Source organism: Taurulus bubalis (assembly GCF_910589615.1).
Source record: "Taurulus bubalis genome assembly, chromosome: 21".
NCBI classification, from domain to species: Eukaryota; Metazoa; Chordata; class Actinopteri; order Perciformes; family Cottidae; genus Taurulus; species Taurulus bubalis.
The window spans coordinates 4,019,305-4,039,991 of record NC_136609.1 but is presented as its reverse complement, the minus strand read 5'-3'; the positions used below and the strand labels follow the sequence as shown (position 1 = coordinate 4,039,991).

The window sequence follows — 20,687 nt, the reverse complement described above, 5'->3', positions numbered from 1 at the left end:
TGTCGGTCCCTTCATAAGTAAAGTAAAGGAAGCTGGAGCAACCTCTGTTGTGAGTCTGACCTGATACAGGATCATCGCTGTCCTGGTCGGTGCGACTGCAGAGCTGGAACAGATCAGATGACCGGGAGCTGCTGCTGCCGATCTGCACGCCACGCTGCAGGGATGAAGTCAGCCCACTGAGCCAGAGCCTCCTCTGTGACGCTCACCTGGCCTCCTCCCTCCTCCCTCTGGCCCTGTCACTGCATCACCTGTCTGGCCCTGCTTCGCATTTCTTAAACTACTCGGAGAGTTGTATCCTCATTACACTCCATGGATAAGGAGAGTAGGGCTGCCTATCGGCAACACAATAAACATCATGATACAGATTCAAAATATTGTGATTAAAAAAAAAAATGTAGGGAAACTGTCATACATAAAGAACACACCACCATATGTATACTTGTGTAAAGGTTTTCCCTCAGACTGAAGCTCTTTGTGTGGTTTCGCTCTATTTCCTCGTGGGGCCTTTGGCAGCGATATGATCAGTACAGTTAAACTGCATGATTAACTCTAGGTCGTGTACAGCTTGTGGCTTTTGTGTTCATCCAACATTAGCACACGATCGGTGGTTGCCTAGCAACATGGGAAAAGGACGAGGCAAACGGCACTAAAGGCTTTGTCTGACCGGACCTCACAGCCTCTGATTCAAAGACCCTCCATGGTCGTCACGTCGGCCTCGTTGAAACGGTGTCTGGCATCCCGTCTGCTGTCAAACGACACTCAGCCAGTTCCCCCAGACCTGGCCCTGGACCTCCTCGGTCCATCAGGTGGAGGACCAGCAGAGCTCCAGGGTCATCTGTCCCGTGTAATGTTACTAAGCCGCGCTCATTAAACTTTGATCGGGTCGGTTTAGCAGCAGGAGGACAGAACAGCAGGGAGGTCCAGCATCCAATGAACAAACTGACCCCAGATCACCTGCATCATCACTGACATCACATCAGAGGCCGCTGGAAGCTCACACACGTTATACGTTTGTAAGTTGTGAATATTAATATTCGCTCTGTGGTCTTCATCTGTGTTTCCTGCTCAGGTTCTGAGGCATCAATAATCCACAGCTTCAGATCAGCTTCCAGCTCAAATGACACACACTGAGACAAGACTCAAGTGGAGGGGCTCCCTCACAATAACCTCCTCTCAGGGGGACAGACTACAATACCCAGCAGCCACCTCTCCAATAAGTGGCATCACAGCGGGTAGTGGATTAGTTGACACTCCAACAGAGTAAAGCAGAAACCTGAATAAACTAGAGCGGCCCTGGGAGAGCGCAGACGAGGCTTTGATCTCACAATGAGTGAACAATAAGCTGTGGAACGGGTCCTGGTTATTTTTATTTCAGCCTTTATTTAACCAGGACAGTCCCATTGAGATTAAACAGGCAGCAGCCAGGCAGCAGCATAAACAGGCAGCAGCATAACAAACACATAGTTACAGACAGAAAACACAGAACAAGACTTCTTCTAGAATCCTGCTGACAGACCAGCAGAATGAACAGAAACATCATGGATGCTTAGCTTGTGGAGCAGCTGTACAGCGGACTGGAGTAGACCCGACATACTGGATCCAGGATGGAATCAATATGGGAACCAGACCCACAACACGTTATCTTTTTACTTCTGCGACTGCATTCTCGCTTAAAAAATCATAAAAGTGGTGTTGTTGTTTGTCGTCCAACGTATCATGTCTAATGTATGCACCTTCCGCCTAGAAAAAATCCTTGTTTGTGTAAACATTCCTGGCAAATAAACGGTTTCTGATTCTGAATCTGATTGATTTGTGTAGATGATCAACATGTGGAAGTAAGAATCCCATTGGCTTTTAGTGCAGGGAACAAGGGAGAGGCTAACTTCCTGTTGGCCAACAAAACACTTCATCCCTGCAGCACTCCATACGCTAATGAAAACATAGTTATGAGTGCCATATTCTATTTCTGCCAATACATCTATGTTGTTGCTGTGTGTGCCCACTCAGGTTCCTTCTGCTGGTTCCCTTGCATCTGTCAGACATACGAGCGCAAGTTCTGACATTGATTTTGGAATAAATAAAAGACATTTAAAAATCATCAGTCAAAATGCAAGGTCATCTGTCGGAGGGGCTATATATATATATATATATATATATATATATATATATATATATATATATATATATATATATACTGAACTGAGGTGAGGGGAAGCGTTGCCATGTAGACTTTGACCCCGGATCAGTGGACATGTCTTATCTATGACCCCTAAGCTGGTGAGGCGGAGGTACACAAACGGCCAAGTCTTGCGCACTGTGTGTACGGGTGGAGGAAGAGAGGGATGTGTGCAGCCAGGAAGGCTGACCTGTGGAGGACAGAACTCAAGGTCATCAGAAGTGCGTTTGATGAGTGGCTGACCTCAGTGCTGCCTGTTTTCTGACCAACTGGTCTCTTTATTTTCTACCCTGGGACATGACCCTCACAGCGACCGTGTCTCATCACTGACAAGCAGAGCTCTGCAGATGGAAGTCTACCTCGTCTTGGGATGGGAGGCCACACAGTCGAGGAGTGCGAGGGCGTTACAAACTCTGCTGGACCAGTGTGCAGTCAAGGTGGGGGAGTTGACTGATGGGTAGATGTTGACGATAGCAATGACAGAGCATATTTTATGTTGGAGGCTAATGCTGTGTTCGCACCAAAAGCATCACGAATTTGACGCATGAGTAGATTACATGCAAAGTCAATGCATCAACGCGTTTGACGCACAACTAGCACAACTACAACACTTCCGGTGTACCTTTTTCAAATTAAAAGTGCAGCTAATGCAAAGTATTGCTACACATTTATTTTGAAATACACACACATATAAACGTTTATTTTCCTTTGGTTATTGATGGCTCCAATTGAGACAACCCCATTAATAACACCATGTTTAGTTTTTCTCATGAAATAGTATATTGCAATACCTGAAATTTAGTTAGTATTGTGATAAATTAAATAACTTGTGGCTATGTAGATATAACATAGAGCTGCATAATTACACATGTTGTTAAATATACATTCACATTATAATGCAAAGCTGGTAATTCTATTTCAATAAGAAAAATGAATCCCATTAAAAACTGTTTGTTAGGGGGAAGTTTTATTACAGAATATTAAATACGCTCACAGAAAAAATTGTTGGTATGAACATGACTTTACCACATTGTGAGTCTGTTTATCAACGTGATACAACATCTGAAGTTCATACTAAAAGAATGTCACCTTTCATATTAGTGAGGTCTTTACATTCAGCACCAGTTTGTAATAAAGAACAACAACAAACAATCTCAGTGGTATTGTGAGGAGGTGTGACATCTGGTGATTCCGTATGAGGGTCCTGAGATGAAAGAGAGAAATATTATCAAGAATACTAACCATAATCTTATCATATTTAAGTCAGCTGAATTTGAATAACTACAGTACATAAAACAAATCTTATTAGTGCCAGGCGGTCCAATGATGAGACACTCAGCATCCTCAGTATAGAATAACACCACACACTGCCCAAAAAGATTGTCAAAATCATTTGGTTAATTAATTTCAACATCAATTTATTCATACTTCATTAAAATATATGTTTAAAAAAAATGTATATGAATAATGTAAGCTGCGCATGTTTTCCACATCATCTATATATTTAGTTTCGTGGATGTTTTACAGTATGTTATTTTCGACAGTGTTGTCCACACTTTGCTGCTCTCTAGTGGATTCTTCAGGAAGTTGTTCTCTGCGTCTGCAGAATGGAAGTTGTGCATGTTTTCATCATGTGGCTTGTGTTTACTAGGACTCAGTTCCAGGTTCACCTGAGATCTCCTGGGAGAGAGGCACCCTGCTTGCGGCCCGGTCCTGCACACAGTCTCACCGGTCATTGGAACGCCTCCTGTTTCTCCCACCTGTTTCATGGAGGCAGGTCTGAATGGACCGAACAAACTGAACCAAGTTTTCCTTCTCAGGATTATGAAATGCAGAGTTAAGGGTTAGACTCAGAGTTAGTTAAACCTGCTTTCTAGAACAGTTTATTTAACCTTTTTAGCCCCATGCGCCTATTATCGGACAAGAAAAGAGAAGAATAAGTCAAGTGACGTAACCTAAAGTATCTCCGGAACCAAAACGTTAATTAACTTCATTTATATTGCTGAAATACAGTAAAGCCTTGTGGGAAGAGTTCTATCGGTTCAGAAAAATGTCAACTTACCATTAAGTTTATGTAATTACATAATTACTGTCACTTTCCCGCGGCGGCCGTAACGTTTCACTAGATCGTTAATAAGTATACTTTACAAAGTCGAATTTCAATAAAACACACCTCTTCGTAACCCTACAAGCTTATATGAGTGTAATGAACCTGACAAATCCCAATGCGGCCGGACTGTTTTTTTTTCCTATTCCCTTCGACATTTCTTGGAACGCGTCACGTCTTAAGCGGAAGTTTATGCACAGTTGGATACCCAGCATGCACCAACCCGACCATGTTTTGGCATAAAGGTTATAACTTTTCCATTTTTGAACGGAAGGACACAGTTAGTTTTTTGACTGAAACTCCTTCGTAACACCCCAATGCTTTGTTTTATTGTGATTTTTTTTTGCAGATTCTGATTATTTAGGCCCTAATCTTTCCAAAAAGGGATGTTGTTAAGGTCCTGAACCATACAGTTTGAAAAACTCGGGGACCGCTCGAGGATTCGGAAAAAAATTATGTAAAATAACACAAGTATTAGAACTTATTAGAGTTCATACGACTACTGGAACAGACCTCACTAAGGTCTCTAGAAGGGGCCCACTTCCCTTAAGAAACTGAATTTATTCAATATACCTGATTTACTGAAATAAGCCTGGCCTTAACCCTAGAACACTAACGTCGGCTGACTTTCACCCGAGCGATTGTTGTTACGTTATTTTCATTGTGTTGCTTTTGTCTAAGTTGCATGGGTCCTTCTGTAGCTTCATGCTGCTCACTGACGTTATTGAAGGTGGGCGTGTCTTCCTGCTCCGATCACAGTTTTTTTTTTTTTTTTTTTTTCACCCGACGTTAGTGATAGTGTGACTATTTTTTTCCGAATGGGCTTTAACACTGAGGGGAGACTTTTCCTTCACAGAACAAGACTCGCATGTCTCAAGAACATGTGGACTAAATAACAAGTTCATAGCTCCTTTATTTATATTTGTAATAATTTTTTGTTGATGATTCCCTAATTTTTCACCGGATTTTTAGCCTTTTTTCAGGGTCTCCCCGTGATACCTGTTTATCGTTTTATTATGAGAAGTTCTATAGGGTAAAATAAAAGAAGAGTACTACAACTTCCCTTGTATTGTTGTATTTGAATATATTTCGATGAGAAGGATATTTTATCAGGTACATTATATCGGGTGAAATTCACTCGACGTTAGTGATAGTGTAAATATTTTTTTAATGTTAGTGTTCTAGGGTTAAAGGCAACATATTCCAAAGGAATCAAACAGGGTCAACATATCCATGGTCAATATGAAGAAGAATGACCGTTCAATGTGAATACAATACATCTGGGTCTATTGTTAAAGGTATCAGAGGGAAAGGGTAACCTGAAGTAGGGGTCCTTGAGGTCCAGAACATTTCCAGATCTGAAGCCCGATTGGTCGACTGTGGCGGTGATGTTGATGTCATAGCTCTGCCTGGGATGTGGACAGTGTTCATGATTATTCGTTATACTCACGGGTCGTAGCCTAAAATGATGGGTGTGTTCTCTATCTGCTCTGTAAAGACTCTGTTGATGATAAAGCTGGACAGACCCTCTACGGTTCTGGTCCCTCTCAAGGATTTCAGGGGAACCCTTTGCAGAGCAGGCTTGATGGAAGCACAGCTGTACCTGTTGTTGGCAGTCAGCAGGACGGTCCCAGACAGAGTCTGTCCCAGCTTGACGAAGAGCGGCGTCTGAAGCAAACACCTAACCTGAGACCAGCGGGTCAGAGGCTCCGAGGGAGCTGTGGAGAGCCACACGGTCGCCCTGCAAGAGCCCACATGGAGGGAGTTAAAGTCATGAGCGCACACCGACTTCTGGTGAATATTTTACGTGGCGGGAGACTTTATGTGAAACTGAAGAATAACAGACAATTTAAAACAAGGTGCTGCTAATATGATATAAATATTAATGTGTTGTTATTTTCTATGTTTCACAGATAGCGACTCCTCTTCTTTCAAAAAGAAGTCTGATTGTTTAGAAGTCTTGACCATAAAGCAGGCTTTAGGGTGGGGCTACCTTGTGATTGAAAGCTCTCAACCAGAGCCGTATGGCATCTCTATGTCACTCCTCCTGAGTCCAAATATGGTCACCTCCTGTTCACTGTTAAAGGTCCACACACCAGTGTGGCCTGCTTATGTATTCTATCTGTGACATAAATATGAATCTCTGTCTGTGTTCTTCACACATCCTGACCACTGCTGATCTGATCTACTCCACCTGGTGCACCTCACACACTTTAGATATGAATTCACTTTGAATAAACAGGGCTAGAAGTACACAGTAAGTACACTATTCAGTTGCCTATTTTTATTTTTTACGATAGAAAAAACTATTCTATACTGTCGTTGTATACTAAAATCCATGAATGAATCAAAGCAAAACAACATGAACTAAAAGTGTTGTGCATCTCTTACTTAGACCCTATATAGGCCACATCGAACCAGAAGGCCAGACCGTGGACCAGACCGGACTGCAGCAGGGTGAACACAAAGGGGATCTCCATCCTGCAAGAAAGAAACAGGTGTGATTTCTCATCTCAGTATGTTTTTCTGCATTTTGACTAATTAATTTCAACGTGTGCACTAAACATGTAAGCACTTAAATCATTGTTGCATCAGTAATACCTATTATTTCATATATTTCAAATCTTTGATGTCCTGACTGCACTTTAAAACATTGGATCATTTGTCAAACAGCTCTGGCTGAACAGACATTTCATTCTCTCTCAATGTTCTGCTGATTATTAACGGAGTACACCTTTTTAGTTGTTAGTGAACTTAATAAGTTCTTAGTAGTCGAGGCTTGTAAAGCCCCTTTCAGCAAACGCAAAATGTTTAAGGAAGTGTTTACCATAGAATGATATATAAAAAGTGCCCTCAAAATGCAGCGACACTGAGATGAGTCCCTTCACTCCTCCCAGTGTGACCTGATGGTGATGATTGGCTTTCTTTGACCTATTATCTGCATTAGAGTGTTCATTACATATTTATAAAGCTACTAAATACACTGGTTTAAAGACAGTTTGACCAATAACACCTGAGTAATCAATGCTGAGTATGATATTCATCATAATATTGTGATGATTATGAATCTAACCGGAGTAGATCTTCTTCTTTAGCCTCCATGAAGTTGATGCAGTGCTTGACAGACCGGGCCATCAGGACCTGCACTTCAAATGAGTCCTGAAAAAGACAATGAATAAAGAATCTGAAAATTAAATTTAAATTAGAAAATATATATATATATTAGCATTTGGAGTTTGGGCATTTTTCCTTCTGGGAAATATTTTTGCATTATTTGACACATCTATTTGGTGTGTGCTCTTTCTTAACGCACTGGTCTTGGGGGAAGGTGACTGAGCTCTGGGACACGTACCACGATCGGCTGTCGGAAGAACTCTTCCACTGCAGCGCTTTGAAGAGCACTCAGGTTCACTCCATAGAAGCTTCTCTGCTGCCTGAAGAAATATAAGACAAGTCAGCTGATCCTAAGCAGATTCCTTTCTTCAGTGATGACATCGTTGAGATATACATTTGGTGATTTAGTGATGACATCATTGAGACATACATTTATGTTTACAATGTTTACTGAGGGAATACATCAAGAGATAAGTAGTGTCATTTATATAGACTTCTATACAACCAGAGTCACGCCCTGGTAAGATACATATTTGATAAGTAGAAGTAGTATTGAATTAACAGGGGTAATGTTGCAACTGTTATTAGGCCAACAAACCAATCAATTCATGTCTTTCCCACAGTATCGCTGAAATGAGGTTAATTGCTAATGCTAACATAGTTTTGGTGAACAACAGTATATAGTTTACCTTCATTCCTCAAAGCTGACTGAGCCTGACTTTCACATGCGGAGGAGCAGTGAAGGGCACAGACCGCACACGCACGCGTGCGCACACACACGCGTGCGCACACACACACACATGCACGCACACACACGTGCACACACACACAGAGGTATGCGTGCATGCATAAACAAAGAAACTATGCAGCAGATGTTGTTTTGTTTGCACATATTTTCTAGAAAACAAAGATTTAGCAGAATAGATCTTTTCCACTTTTCTGTGGAACTAAATAAATGAGTGAATCAAAAAATGCTTCTCATCTTAATGCTGTGGTTCTCAAACTGTGGGGCACAACCCTCTAGTGGGGCGCGGAGGTATAACAGGTGGGGCGCGGGGGGTAATGCTGTTTTAAAAAAAATATAACAATTCAATTATTATAATTTGTTTTTAATAATTAACATATATACATATATATATATATATATATATATATATATATATATATATATATATATATATATATATATATATATATATATATATATATAAAATCCTTTATTAATCCCACAGTCGGGGAATTATTCTCTGCATTTTACCCATCCTTAGTAATTAAGGAGCAGTGTGCTGCTGTGAAGCACTGGGGCTTCAGTGTCTTGCTCAAGGACACTTCAACATGCAAACTATGGGGAGAACAGGGATGAACATGCTACCTTGTGATTTCAGGAGGAACACTCTCCCCATGGACATGATTGCTTTGCATAGTACAAAAGTACAAAGTACACAGACATTAAACGTCATTAATAAATACATGGCAAAATGCCTGTACTTTCGTGGAAATGTTTACGTTACGCCGTTAACAGGTTACGCTGCGCATGGGCGACTCGCCGATTCTTGGCGTTTTGCAAAAAGCCTCCATGAGATCTCCGTGAGATATTTTCTGCTGTTACGTCTCAAAACAGAATGCAGATATAAGTTCAACATTGAGCATGAATTGAGAGCGGCTGTATCAGATCTACAACCCTGTTTAAAAAATATTTGCATTGGAAAGCAGCTCACTGCAGCTACTAATACTGATACAACGTGATGGCTCACACATCTGCACTCATTTAACTCAGGTTATTTGCAGCCACAATAAGTATTTGTTTTGTCAAATAATTAGTTATTTTTTGCACAGATATAACTTTATTTCCAATGTTCTAACAAAGTGATTGCACATGTTATTAGTTTTTGGAGCAATCAGGTTTACTTGAAAGGGATTGCAATTTTTTTTATTCTATTATTTGAAAAAGCACAGATGGAGGAGTCAGAAAAAGTTGGACAATTTTGTTACAATTTTGTTGGGGCCCGAAAATGTTTCTTCCTCCAAAGTGGGGCGTGACAGAAAAAGTTTGAGAACCACTGTCCTTATGTGTGTATCACTACGGGTTCCTTGTCTATTCCATTTGGTAAACCTGGTGATGGTCATTGCATCACTGTATCCAGGTGGAGCAGCTGCTAAGGCCAAAATACTGATTCACCTTTACACAGACTTTTGTATTGTCAGCCTGAATGAGGCTCCTAACTAGAGTAGACACGGTCCTCTCTGCAAAATACAGCAAAATCCTGTTTTGATAGAATATAGTAACGCTATATATAACTGGAGATGTATAAATAAAACACATATGTTTTATTTGTATGGGAATCTTTCTGCACATGTTTATCTGACCTTAACTTCTCAGGCCTTGTGCAGTTGCTCCCATGTTGCATCCTGTATCTTGATGCTTCCAATTTGAGGATTGTGGTTTGTAGTAAGTTCTCAACTGTTTTTTTTTCCTGTGCCCAAAGGTGAACTGAACACTGTACCATTCACCACACATAATTCAGAAGGACTGCCACAGCTGTTGATATTGACTTGATACATAACTTCAATCTGATAGACAGAATAAGAGAGAGCTGCGTGTGTCCTGCCTTACCTGCTCGTGATGGTAGTACCTTCATGTCACTATCACATACTGTACATTGCAATGTGAGCACAACTGGTTCAATTCAGAAAGCACATGTGATAAGCAGTTTATGAATGTTACACACCCAGTCCCAAAGCATACTGGTACATGTAGGCAATGTGGAACAGGATGATTCTGTCATGTCCAGGACACCAGAGTTGTTCGTTTTAATAGACAATACAAGCCACCTGTCCTAACTATCATACTAATAGCACAAAATATCAGCTTTGACCCAAACCTATCGGCCCACAAAAGCTCTTACTAGCCAATCTCTTGGTTCCCAGTATGAGTCAGGACTGAACTGAACTAGAGCATTTAACAGCCAACAGGAAGCAGACTGACTGAGCAACATGTGGCTGAGGCAGGGGGAGAAAGGGAGCCAGTGTGTTTGTGTCCTCATGCATGGATGTATGCCTCTACATGCTCATGTGTGTGTGTGTGTGTGTGTGTGTATGTGTGTGTGTGTGTGTGTGTGTGTGTGTGTGTGTGTGTGTGTGTGTGTGTGTGTGCGCGAGAGAGAGACCAGAAAGTAGCTCGTGCATAGTGTTCGAAGTAAAGCTGCTCATCACTGAAGGGAGCCAGATGAATATCACCAAAGGAGGGAAACATCAGACCTGGAGAGAAAGAGAGAGAGAGAGAGAGAGAGAGAGAGAGAGAGAGAGAGAGAGAGAGAGAGAGATAAAGGGCAAATCAGACAGAGAGCTTAACTCAGAGTGAAAGACACACAGAAACAAAGTCAGAGTCAAAGCAAACACTGAGACTGACTGACAGCTGTAGCAACCTCTTGAAGTCAAAACCCAAGTCGATACCTAAAAGTGTAGAGTCAACATGGGAAAGTCCCAAACCAGTCCCAAGTCAACACAAACCAGTCCCAAGTCATGCTGTACCTCAAACTAGAGTTGACTATAGCCCCCCTAAACAAGACAGTGCTCAAGATTAAGACCTTATACCTTTCATCAGTACTACAATTAAAATGTCAGAGTGTGAGAGTATTAGTTTATTCATTGCTTTATCAACACTCTGGGTCCACAGTGTCACCCTGATGTTTCTCTACGCCTACCATTGGGTTTGAGCCATTTTCTGGCACGCAAGAAGCTCTCCATGAGTTTCTGATTAAGCAGCATGTATCCCATTGGCTCAGAGATGATGATGTCCACCATGTCGGGACAGCTGACCTCTTCCAACTTCCCTTCTAGAACCCTGACCCGCTCAGACAGGCAGTTGTTCTGGACCAGGATCTGCACAGGAGAAAGGAAGTCATTTCAGGTTTCCAGTTGCTGTTATGTGTGCCACATAACACCAATCTTACCACTAAAACCAGCCAGTAATCCCATTTGTTTTAAGCATTACACATGATCAGCTATGGTGCCTTCAATTACAGTAATTATCTGAATAAGAGCCCATTAAGAATATCATTTCTCAAAGAGAAAATTCACATCCGAGTATTCAGTGTGAAATATGTCTACAGTTGTTGCTAATGTTCTCTGGGTCTCTGAAACGCAGCTGCAAAATCAGTTGTTCTTTCTGGATACCAGCGGCATGACAGTGACGTACTTGGCAGACGAAAGAAGAAGCTTTGGGAGCTGTAGGCTCCTGAAAAATCTCCTAATTCCTTGTTCCAACAATGCAAATGTTATCCCAAAATATGAGTGGAGAGGATCTTCTGGACAAGGATAAGTTACAGCGTAGATTTTAAAGGGTAACTTTGTTGATTTAAAGTGTAGATTTTACAACGTTTCGGCTGACTCTGATATTCAGCTGGATCCAGCCAGGGAGAGAGGAGGACATGTGCGGCGGGGACCCTCCAGAATCGGAGCTGCCCAGAGCAAATAGCCTTTGCACTCATTGCCCTCGGACGCTGACACAGAATCATTCTGCTGTAAAGAACTCTTCGCTCTTCCACCGGAGAAAGAGTGAGAGCTGCCAACGAGCCACTACAGTAGGGCAGGTGTCGCTTTAAGAATATTTTAATAATGTATTTCTTCAGTGGATGACATGTACTATCAGCACTGGCTAAACATGCACATACAACTTGGTGTGTTTTCCCTTTAGAGGGGGAGGTTCTATGGGGATAGAAGTTGGGTTGTACGAGGGTTATCCCTTATTAGTGTGTTATCGGCACTTCCCCAGTTTGGAGAAACAGACAGTACCAGTACTGGAGCAGACGTGGGCAGCAGCAAAACGTTTTTTTTTAAATACGTTCCCCCAGAACTAATACGCATGCTGTTGACCAGGTAAATCTGACTCTTGATAATGTTTAATATTCATGGGAATGTCGGTATAATCTCCAAATATCGGTCTCAGCCTGTATTGTGTGCAGCAGCATCTCTCTGCTGCAGCCCCTATCCTTCTGAACATCGGGCCAGATGTTGCTGCAACCCATTAACTCCCCAGTATGCCACGCTCTGCATGTGATGTATGTACTCTGTGTGTGAGCCATCTAGTGCGCTGCTGCGGTTTCTTTTTAGGCTCTAACTAGGCCAACACACACATTACGTTGCTCCCCAAAATCTGCATGGGACATTCAGTCAAAATGTATTTTCTGCAGATAAAAAGACCAGTTTTACAGCATGTGTGCATTGGAGTTTACGCCATCTTAAAGCGGACATTATACTGACAAAAAAGGAGGGTAACCTCTGTATACTTGGCCATAGGGTTGGACTCAACAGCATACACTCTGCTGGCTCCTGCCTGGACAGCAAAGAAAGACAGAATACCAGAACCACAACACACATCCAGAACAACCTACAGAGACGGGGAGAGAAAGGGAGAGCTGCTTCTGATGGCAATACCAAACTAAATACATATGCACTCCCAAAACATTCTCTCAGATATCACAGCTGACTTTTCTCTTTCTTTGTTTGACTTATTTTGTCTTTTTACAGGAACTATGATGTAAAAGAGATGGGACGACATGCTACACAGGTCCCTGAGAGATTGGAGGTGTGGAGGTTGCTGTTAGCTGGTATGAGTAGGGGAGGAGCGAGGCCGAAAGAACAAACATAAATGCTAAGTTAGCAGCTAACGTTAGCAAGCTTGATTATGAAGGTGCATCTGTAGTTCATGTTAAATGTGATATCAATTGGATGCTAATTTTGGCTAGCTAAAAAAAATAGGCTTGTTTGTAATGTACTTACCGGAAAGAATAAGCAGCCGTGTCTCTTAGTACAACCAGACACTGAGCAAGACGTGGTAGTGACCTCCCACTCACAGTGGCCACGCCCTTAATTATGCATAACTTTACGCCTCTATATAATCTTAATGTGGAAGTGAAAATTCCCCGCTGTACAGTTGTCATGAATGTAGAAAACATATATAGAGACCAATAGGTGTTTTGGTTCCAGTTGAAACATGTGGATTTCTGTTTTTTAACATGGGGTTCTGGGGAGTGACTCTCTTTACCGATAATGAAGTAAAAGGATGGAGTGTGGACACACAGGCACTCACCTTGTCTCTGAAGTCACTCTCATTGAGTAAGATAGCTCTCTGGTAAGTGGCGATCCTCAGGTAGTCCTGAAGCAGGCTCTGATGCTGGGATAGGCAGCTGTGGAACTAAACCCACACAGCAATGAACAACGTTATCATGGTATCTATTAACCCTTGCACCTGATAAATCAGACCCAATGAGTGGACTACCTGGTAGCCCTGTGTAGGGCCATCTTCAGTCCTTGGAAGTCTTGTTTGGCCTCTCTTTACATCCTTGTTTCCTCTCTCATCGCATTCTGTGCGACCTTTCTTAGTCTCTTCATCATCCCCTCTCTTCAATGACCGTTGGAAGTTCTTCATATCTGGAGAGTGAAAGAGGACAGGATGTTTCACACGTTGGAACAAAACCCCTCGAACCATAAGCCGTATTAACTCAAGCATGAGCGTACACACCAGTTGGAGTTTGGAACTGCAGCAGGAAACTTTGTTTGCCGACGGTGACCAGGAAGGACTGTCCTCCGACCTGGCAGCAGTCCATCTCCTTGGAAACAGAGAACTGGAAGACTGATGCTCTGTTGGCTGAAAACATTTTGGTTTAAACCACACAGTAAGAGACATCTGAGACACCTTTAGAAATAAAGCACTAGCTGGACAATTACTGAAGATGGAGATTAATGACCCTTGTATACAACATGAGACACTATAATGTAGGAGTTCAAATTAGCTCTATGTTGAGTAGCTAAACCCTAATAATCCAACGGTATGATGTATAATGATATAACACTGCATGATTCGTTTTGTTTTTAATACTCAAGTTATATGTTTGTACATTTGAATGCCAAACTTTGACTTGTAATAGAGTATTTTAACATTGTGGTACTTTTAACAGTACTGACTAATATAATACATCTTCCACCACTGACCAGCTTTAACGTGACATGTTATTAATGATCAGCTGTTATCATGACTCCAACATTCCCTCTCTGGTTGGGTCCTCAGCTTTATCCAAACACTGCACTTTGGGCACACGCTTTTCCCACTACTACAGCCATTTTCTAAATAAATAAACATGGCGCGTGTGTGTGTGTGTGCCTTTGTGTGTGTGTGTGTGTGTGTGCACGCTCACCATCCTGCACAGTGAACTGCTGGTCCTCCGGTCCCAGGCTGAGGACCAGAGTGAGCTCCTGCTCTGCTCCCTGTCTGCACACACGGACCTCCTCCTGGACCTGCGCCTCCTTCAGAGAACACACTGGATTATGCCATCATTAGTATTAAGGGGCTTCAGTGTCTTACTCAAGGACACTTTGACATGCAAACTGTAGGGAGACCAGGGATCAAACCGGCTACCTTATGGTTTCAGGATGACCACGTGAGCTACAGCTGCCCAATTTAACACAACTTTTCCAAATCCTCACCAAAACAAACCTAACGGGAATGGATGCATGGGCCTCTACAGTTTGCCTCCCACAGGGGGGGTTAGTTTAGGTTTAGGTTAAATTAGGTTTTGTTAGTTTTGGGTTAGGTTTGGTTTAGGGCCGTTTAGGTTTAATTAGATTTGGTTTAATTAAACAACGTTTCTGCATTCTACGGTTTGTATGATATCTCACAATAGTTTTGTGTTACTTTTTGTGCATTTCCTACGAATGTCCAGCAACATGAGAGATCAGCGTGGCGTTACTCAAATATGGAAGTCACGTGACCAATAAGTCAACGTTGACATCTGGTTTTAGGACACAAGCAGCGGTCTCCTGGGTGTAAGCCTGGTGGTTTTAGATGTAGACCTTCTCCCTCCTCCCTCAGCCGACTGAATAGATCTGTACACCGAGTCACGTGTCCTGGCCCACAAAGGTTTATATGTAAATGACATGATCTTCCTTGGTTTACTCAACAGTGCAGGAGAACAGCGAACATTACTCCACATCCAGACCAATCATGTCCTCCTGTCTCAACTATTACAAAGTAAACAGAACAACTTTACAGACTATAGCGCAATTACTTATAATTCTATCAGGATTATGCACTTGGCCAGATGATGTTTCATTATACTGGAAAGTAAAGCAGAACATGTTCCCATATGCTAGAACATTCCTTAAGGTCAGGGGTGTCAAACTCATTTTAGTTAAGGGGCCACATGCTGCCCATTTTGATCTCAAGTGGGCCGGACTAGTAAAATCACAGCATAATAACGCATACACAATGACAATATTTCTCTATGTTTAAATCATTGGTGAAGGTTTTTAGATGATAAACCCTATTTTAAAGTATTTCTACAATAAACTAGAAACATAAAGACCAAACATTCAGTCATTAGCCCACTGTTTACGTGATTCCCTTGCAGTTGGGCAATTTTTTTATTAAAGTTAGAGCTGCAGTCAATTGTGACTGTGGATCAATGGTATGTTATGCCCGTCTTACAATCAGAGGATCAGTGGTTTGAGTGCCAACTTGGGTAGTTTTTTTTTTTTTAATTAATTAATTTTTTTAACAATTATCCCGCGGGCCGGACTGGACCCCCTGGCGGCCGGATCCGGCCTGCAGGCCATATGTTTGACACCCCTGCTCTACTTTTTGGATTTGGGAGAGAGGTGTTTATGTTTACTGATAATTTTTAGACTGTCTTCGACCATTAGAGTAACATGTATGAATTTTGAAAAATGCATGTAGTTCCCCTTTAAATCAACATATTTATTCAGTCAACACAACAAACCTTTAGCACTTAAACGTTACATATCAAACCTTGTTCCAAACAATGTGCATATTCACGTCAACATGATGTCAGACGATGTGAAAAGAAAATGGCAATTTAGTCAAAAATAACTGATTCGGTTAAGAAAAGGCAGACAGTTTCTGTTAATTACTTAATTACATAAAGTATTGTATTTTTTGAAACAAGATATCTTTATCAGAATACTTTAGTGCGTATAAACAGTACCATGCTGCCTTTGGCTGAGCATGGTTCTGTTTTCTCATTTCTTGTTGATTCTGTGATTTTTAACCAGATCAAACGGAATGAAACAAGAAGAGATTTGTTTTAGAGCCGGTGAGATTAGAAGTGCACAAGTTGTAAGTAATGAGAGAAGAGCTTGATTAGTTACACCTTGATCCCTAAACCAGGTTAATTTAATGCATCAGTATTCATAACTGTTACCTCCTCCGGTGTCTCCATGTGCTCCTCCTCAGCCCGCACCTCCTCCTGCAGAGAGAAGACCCTCACAGAGAAAGCCAGTGACTCTTCACTCTTCTCCTCCATTCTCCAATGTGAAACTAAGCTGCTCCTCGAGAAGAAAGAAGAGTAGAGAGCAGAGGGGGTGGAGGAGGAGGAAAAGGGGAGGAGAGATGGGGGAAGGATTAGAGGGAGAAAAGAGGGGAACAGAAGTTAACATGGGAAGAACTTCTGGGTAGAAGTTCTGTTGGCATAGGGGACTGAGACGGTCCCAGCAGACATAGAGGGCGACCCATTCACTCTGATGGGCAAACTGGAATCACCAATCAACCCAACGTGCAGCGTTTGGAGTGTGGAAGAAGAACCATGCAGGCTTAGGGAAAACATGCAAACTCCACAGCCAGCAGCTTCTTCCTGTGAAGTGACAGTGTTAACCACAGGTTACTGACTTATTAAGCATGCATTCGTGGTTTATAAAGATGTATAACTATGAGTAAATAGATTCGACGGTATTAGCATTCATCCTCTGTGGACCATGCATATATGTGAGCCAAATATCAAACAATCAATCCAGTAGATATTTGTAAATATCAACCTGCAAGTGGTGCAAGAGGAAAAGTCATTAAAAAACATAAAAACAACTGTGTAGATTATGTTGTAATTTTGTCCTTTCTCCCCGAAGGTCATTGAGACTTGGTGGAGGTTGGGATAATTGTCTGATTTGATACACCTTGTGAAATATTTTTTCAACCATGAACCCCCTAACCAGCACGAGGCATTTATGGTTAAAAAAAGATACACAGCGCTGAGCCATCAGTGTCTGATTTAATATAGAATATATACAATTCAGTTTATGAATTTACTATATTTGATTGAATACTTACTAAATAACTCTTTTAAAGGATTATTGAATGGATGTTCATTTTAAATATATGTTTTACAAATCTCACATACACCCTGGAGTGCCTTCACACGTACCCCCATTTGAGAACCACTAGTTTATACAATGCTTTAAATCACCAATACATTTGTAAGGCAACTCATGTTATAGACATAATATAATGTAACTATGTCTCACACATCATGGTGGAAGGTCAGTGCATTTACAATAGCAACACTCCCTCTGCAGCATCACTGCAAGAACCAATGCAACTTGAACCCATCTCATTTGATAAGAAAATTAATGATTTGTTCTTTGTGGTTGTGTGGCAGGAGTTGACTCCTCTGGTTGTATATAATGATATGCTTCATGTGTTGAAGCCACATTCTCTCTGACCACCAGGGGGTGACTCCTCTGGTTGTGTAGAAGTCTATGCTTCATGTGTTAAAGCTGCATTCTCTCTCCTGACCACCAGGAGGTGACTATTCTGGTTATATAGAAGTATATGCTTCGTGGACCATATTGAACATCATGTTGTATTGAATAATCAGAATCAGAGCCATTTATTACCACATATGCTTTCACATACAAGGGTGGTGAATAACATTAAACAATAAACACAGTGCAAGAAATAGGATCATGTTAAATTCACATTTACAATAGATTTAAATAAAGTGCACAGACAAACATATAACAGTACTTTAAACAAGTGAAATGTAAGTGTAATATGACAATGGCAAGTGTATTTAAATATAACAGGTATGAAGGGATGTGCAGGGGAATGACCAGTAGGACATTGTCCTTGGGATGTCAGAGTCAGTCAGTGGGGGACCCGGGCTCTGTTGATGAGTCCGACTGCCGACGGGAAGAAACTGTTTGTGTGGCGTGAGGTCCTGATGGAGCGCAGCCTCCTGCCAGAGGGAAGGGACTCAAACCGTTTGTGTTCAGGGTGAGAGGGGCTGGTGGGGCTGCATTATTCATGAACCTCTAGGTTGGGGCCTTAGACTCTAATTCGGGTCGTGAAACTCTAGGTTTGGGACGTGACCCCTCTAAGTTGGGGACGTGATCTTCTAAATTGGGGACATGAGCCACTAAGTTCTGGACATGGTCCTCTATGTTTGGAACAGAGATGCATGGAAGTGGTCGGATGGAAGTAACTCCTCATTTAGGAACTAAAAACCTTTGGAACCTCTTTGTCTCATTGAGAATTGTGCTTCAGCAGAATTTAGTGCCAATGCACAATGGGAGACCCTGAACTGTAACATCAAGTCAGCCTTTATCTGCTACTGTGGAAAGATATCATTCACTTAGTCTTTAAATGTGGATTTAGGTTTGCTCCGTTTGCAGATACAGTAAAAAAGAAGAAGAGTGAAAACAACCAAAAACATCCAAAATAGAGCAAAATATAATCTAAAGATGTCAAGTTATGGATATAAACAACATTGAATATGTAGATCAACTGCAGATGATGGAGAGTGCTGGCCTCAGTAATGCACCATTGCTAAGGCTAAGTCCATGCCAAACTAAGCTAAGCTAAGGTGTTCTTGCACCAGAGATATTTAAAGATTGCGCTGATAGAAAAATGCCATTCTTTTCTCTTTTATGATTCAAAGTCTTAAACATTTTAGGATGTTGATTATTATCAGCCAGATATGTTGTAACTGATGAAGGTGGTTTGTGTTTTAGTTTCTGTTGCAAAGCAAGTGATGAAAATGAGGCTGCAGAAAAGAAGCTCCTCTCTGGATCAGAATGACCCTGCGGTGATGGAGGGCCTCTTGAAGCAGGTACATCTTCCTCACATTAACAACAGAACCAGCAGGTGATATATTTGAGGTAGTTGACTACTAAGAACAACGTAAAGGTGCTATGTGCAGTGCAGACATGGACTTGTCATTACTGAAGGTAGACTTGTGTCCAGGCAACATAAAACAACAAAGCTGCTCTAGTGGAAACCAGAGTTCTTCTCCAGCAGAGATTTCTCATGAGGACAGTGTGAGACATGATGCAGGATGTAAAGGAACAACCGCTTTAGTGAAGACTTCTTCTCTGTCAGCCACATTCAGGGAAGTCAATGTTTTTGTCTTTCAGCTCAAACAGAGGCTGAAGGACCAGGTGCTGAACGACAACATCAAGCTGAGCTGGAAGAAGCAGTTGGATAGAAAAGTCTTCCACAAGGAAGAGAATAAGACCAGGAAGAAGAGAAAAGATGAACTCTAATGTTCTTTCAATCCACTCTGGTCAGAGGCTTCCTTTCTCCTCCTCTTCCTCCTTCCTCTTCCTCAAATCAATGGTAGAAAGTACCAAAGTACCCACATACAGACCCTTTGCTGTGAAGTACCCTGTTTCCATTTCATAGTGCTTTAGACTTTTAATCCACTACATTGATCTGTCAGCTATAGTTTCTACACTCTTAGAAACAAGGGTTCCAAACAGGTTCTTCCTGAAGGGCTGAGGTTCTACACAGAACCATTTGCTTTTGAAGAACCCTTTCCTTCTTCAAGGATTTTTAAAAGCACAGACGGCAAGAAGCCAGAAATGTGGGTTGTGCAGCCCTGGTTCTTTATGAACCTCATGAGGAACCCATAGTGTGTTCTACATAGAACCCTTGGTTTATGGTGGATCTTGTTTGCCCCTTGGCCCTTGTTGTCCCTTAGAAGTTGGAAAGGTTCTGCATTGAAACTCCACAGAAGATTGTTGGTGAAAGCGTTCCACCACATGAGGGTTCTCTGTGGAAACTTTGGGTGAAACTTTCTCATGTGGTTCTGAGTAAAACTAGTTATGCTTGGTTCTAGGTAGAACCCTCTGAAAGGGAACCTTGAGGAAAGGTTCTACCAGGAACCAAAGTGGGTTCTCCTATGAGGACAAACCAAAGCCCCTCCAGCATATTTATTTCTAAAAGTGTAGTTACTTTGCACACTAAGATGTTAAAAATAACACATGTGATGAGCTTAACCCTTAGGAGTCAGCGAGCGCGGATCCATGCTATACGATACTGACTTTTTGAAAATATTAATTTCATTGCGATAATTCTGCACAAAAAAAACAAAACAAAATCTCAAAGATACTGTTGAATTTCCGCTTCCACTGCCTTCTTCCCGCGAGATCCTACGAGATTTACAGCAAGATCTGAGCATCTAAACGTGTCGGATGACGCATCCAGAACTTCACTGGGAGAGA

The 20,687-nt window shown here is 41.7% G+C and overlaps 1 protein-coding gene across 1 annotated transcript; it reads right to left on the bottom strand.

The window, feature by feature from the left end:
- Positions 1 to 2,531: 2,531 nt before the first annotated feature.
- On the bottom strand, positions 2,532 to 16,717 carry LOC306752979 (histone-arginine methyltransferase CARM1-like; the record flags this gene model as incomplete). Its single annotated transcript, XM_079236811.1, has 14 exons — positions 2,532 to 2,685; positions 5,603 to 5,692; positions 5,887 to 6,024; positions 6,675 to 6,764; positions 7,357 to 7,442; positions 7,636 to 7,717; positions 10,565 to 10,655; positions 11,102 to 11,279; positions 12,676 to 12,786; positions 13,489 to 13,593; positions 13,678 to 13,829; positions 13,921 to 14,046; positions 14,594 to 14,702; positions 16,616 to 16,717. 14 exons carry the CDS (start codon positions 16,715 to 16,717, stop codon positions 2,532 to 2,534), a joined length of 1,614 nt encoding a protein of 537 aa, XP_079092937.1.
- Positions 16,718 to 20,687: the final 3,970 nt, after the last annotated feature.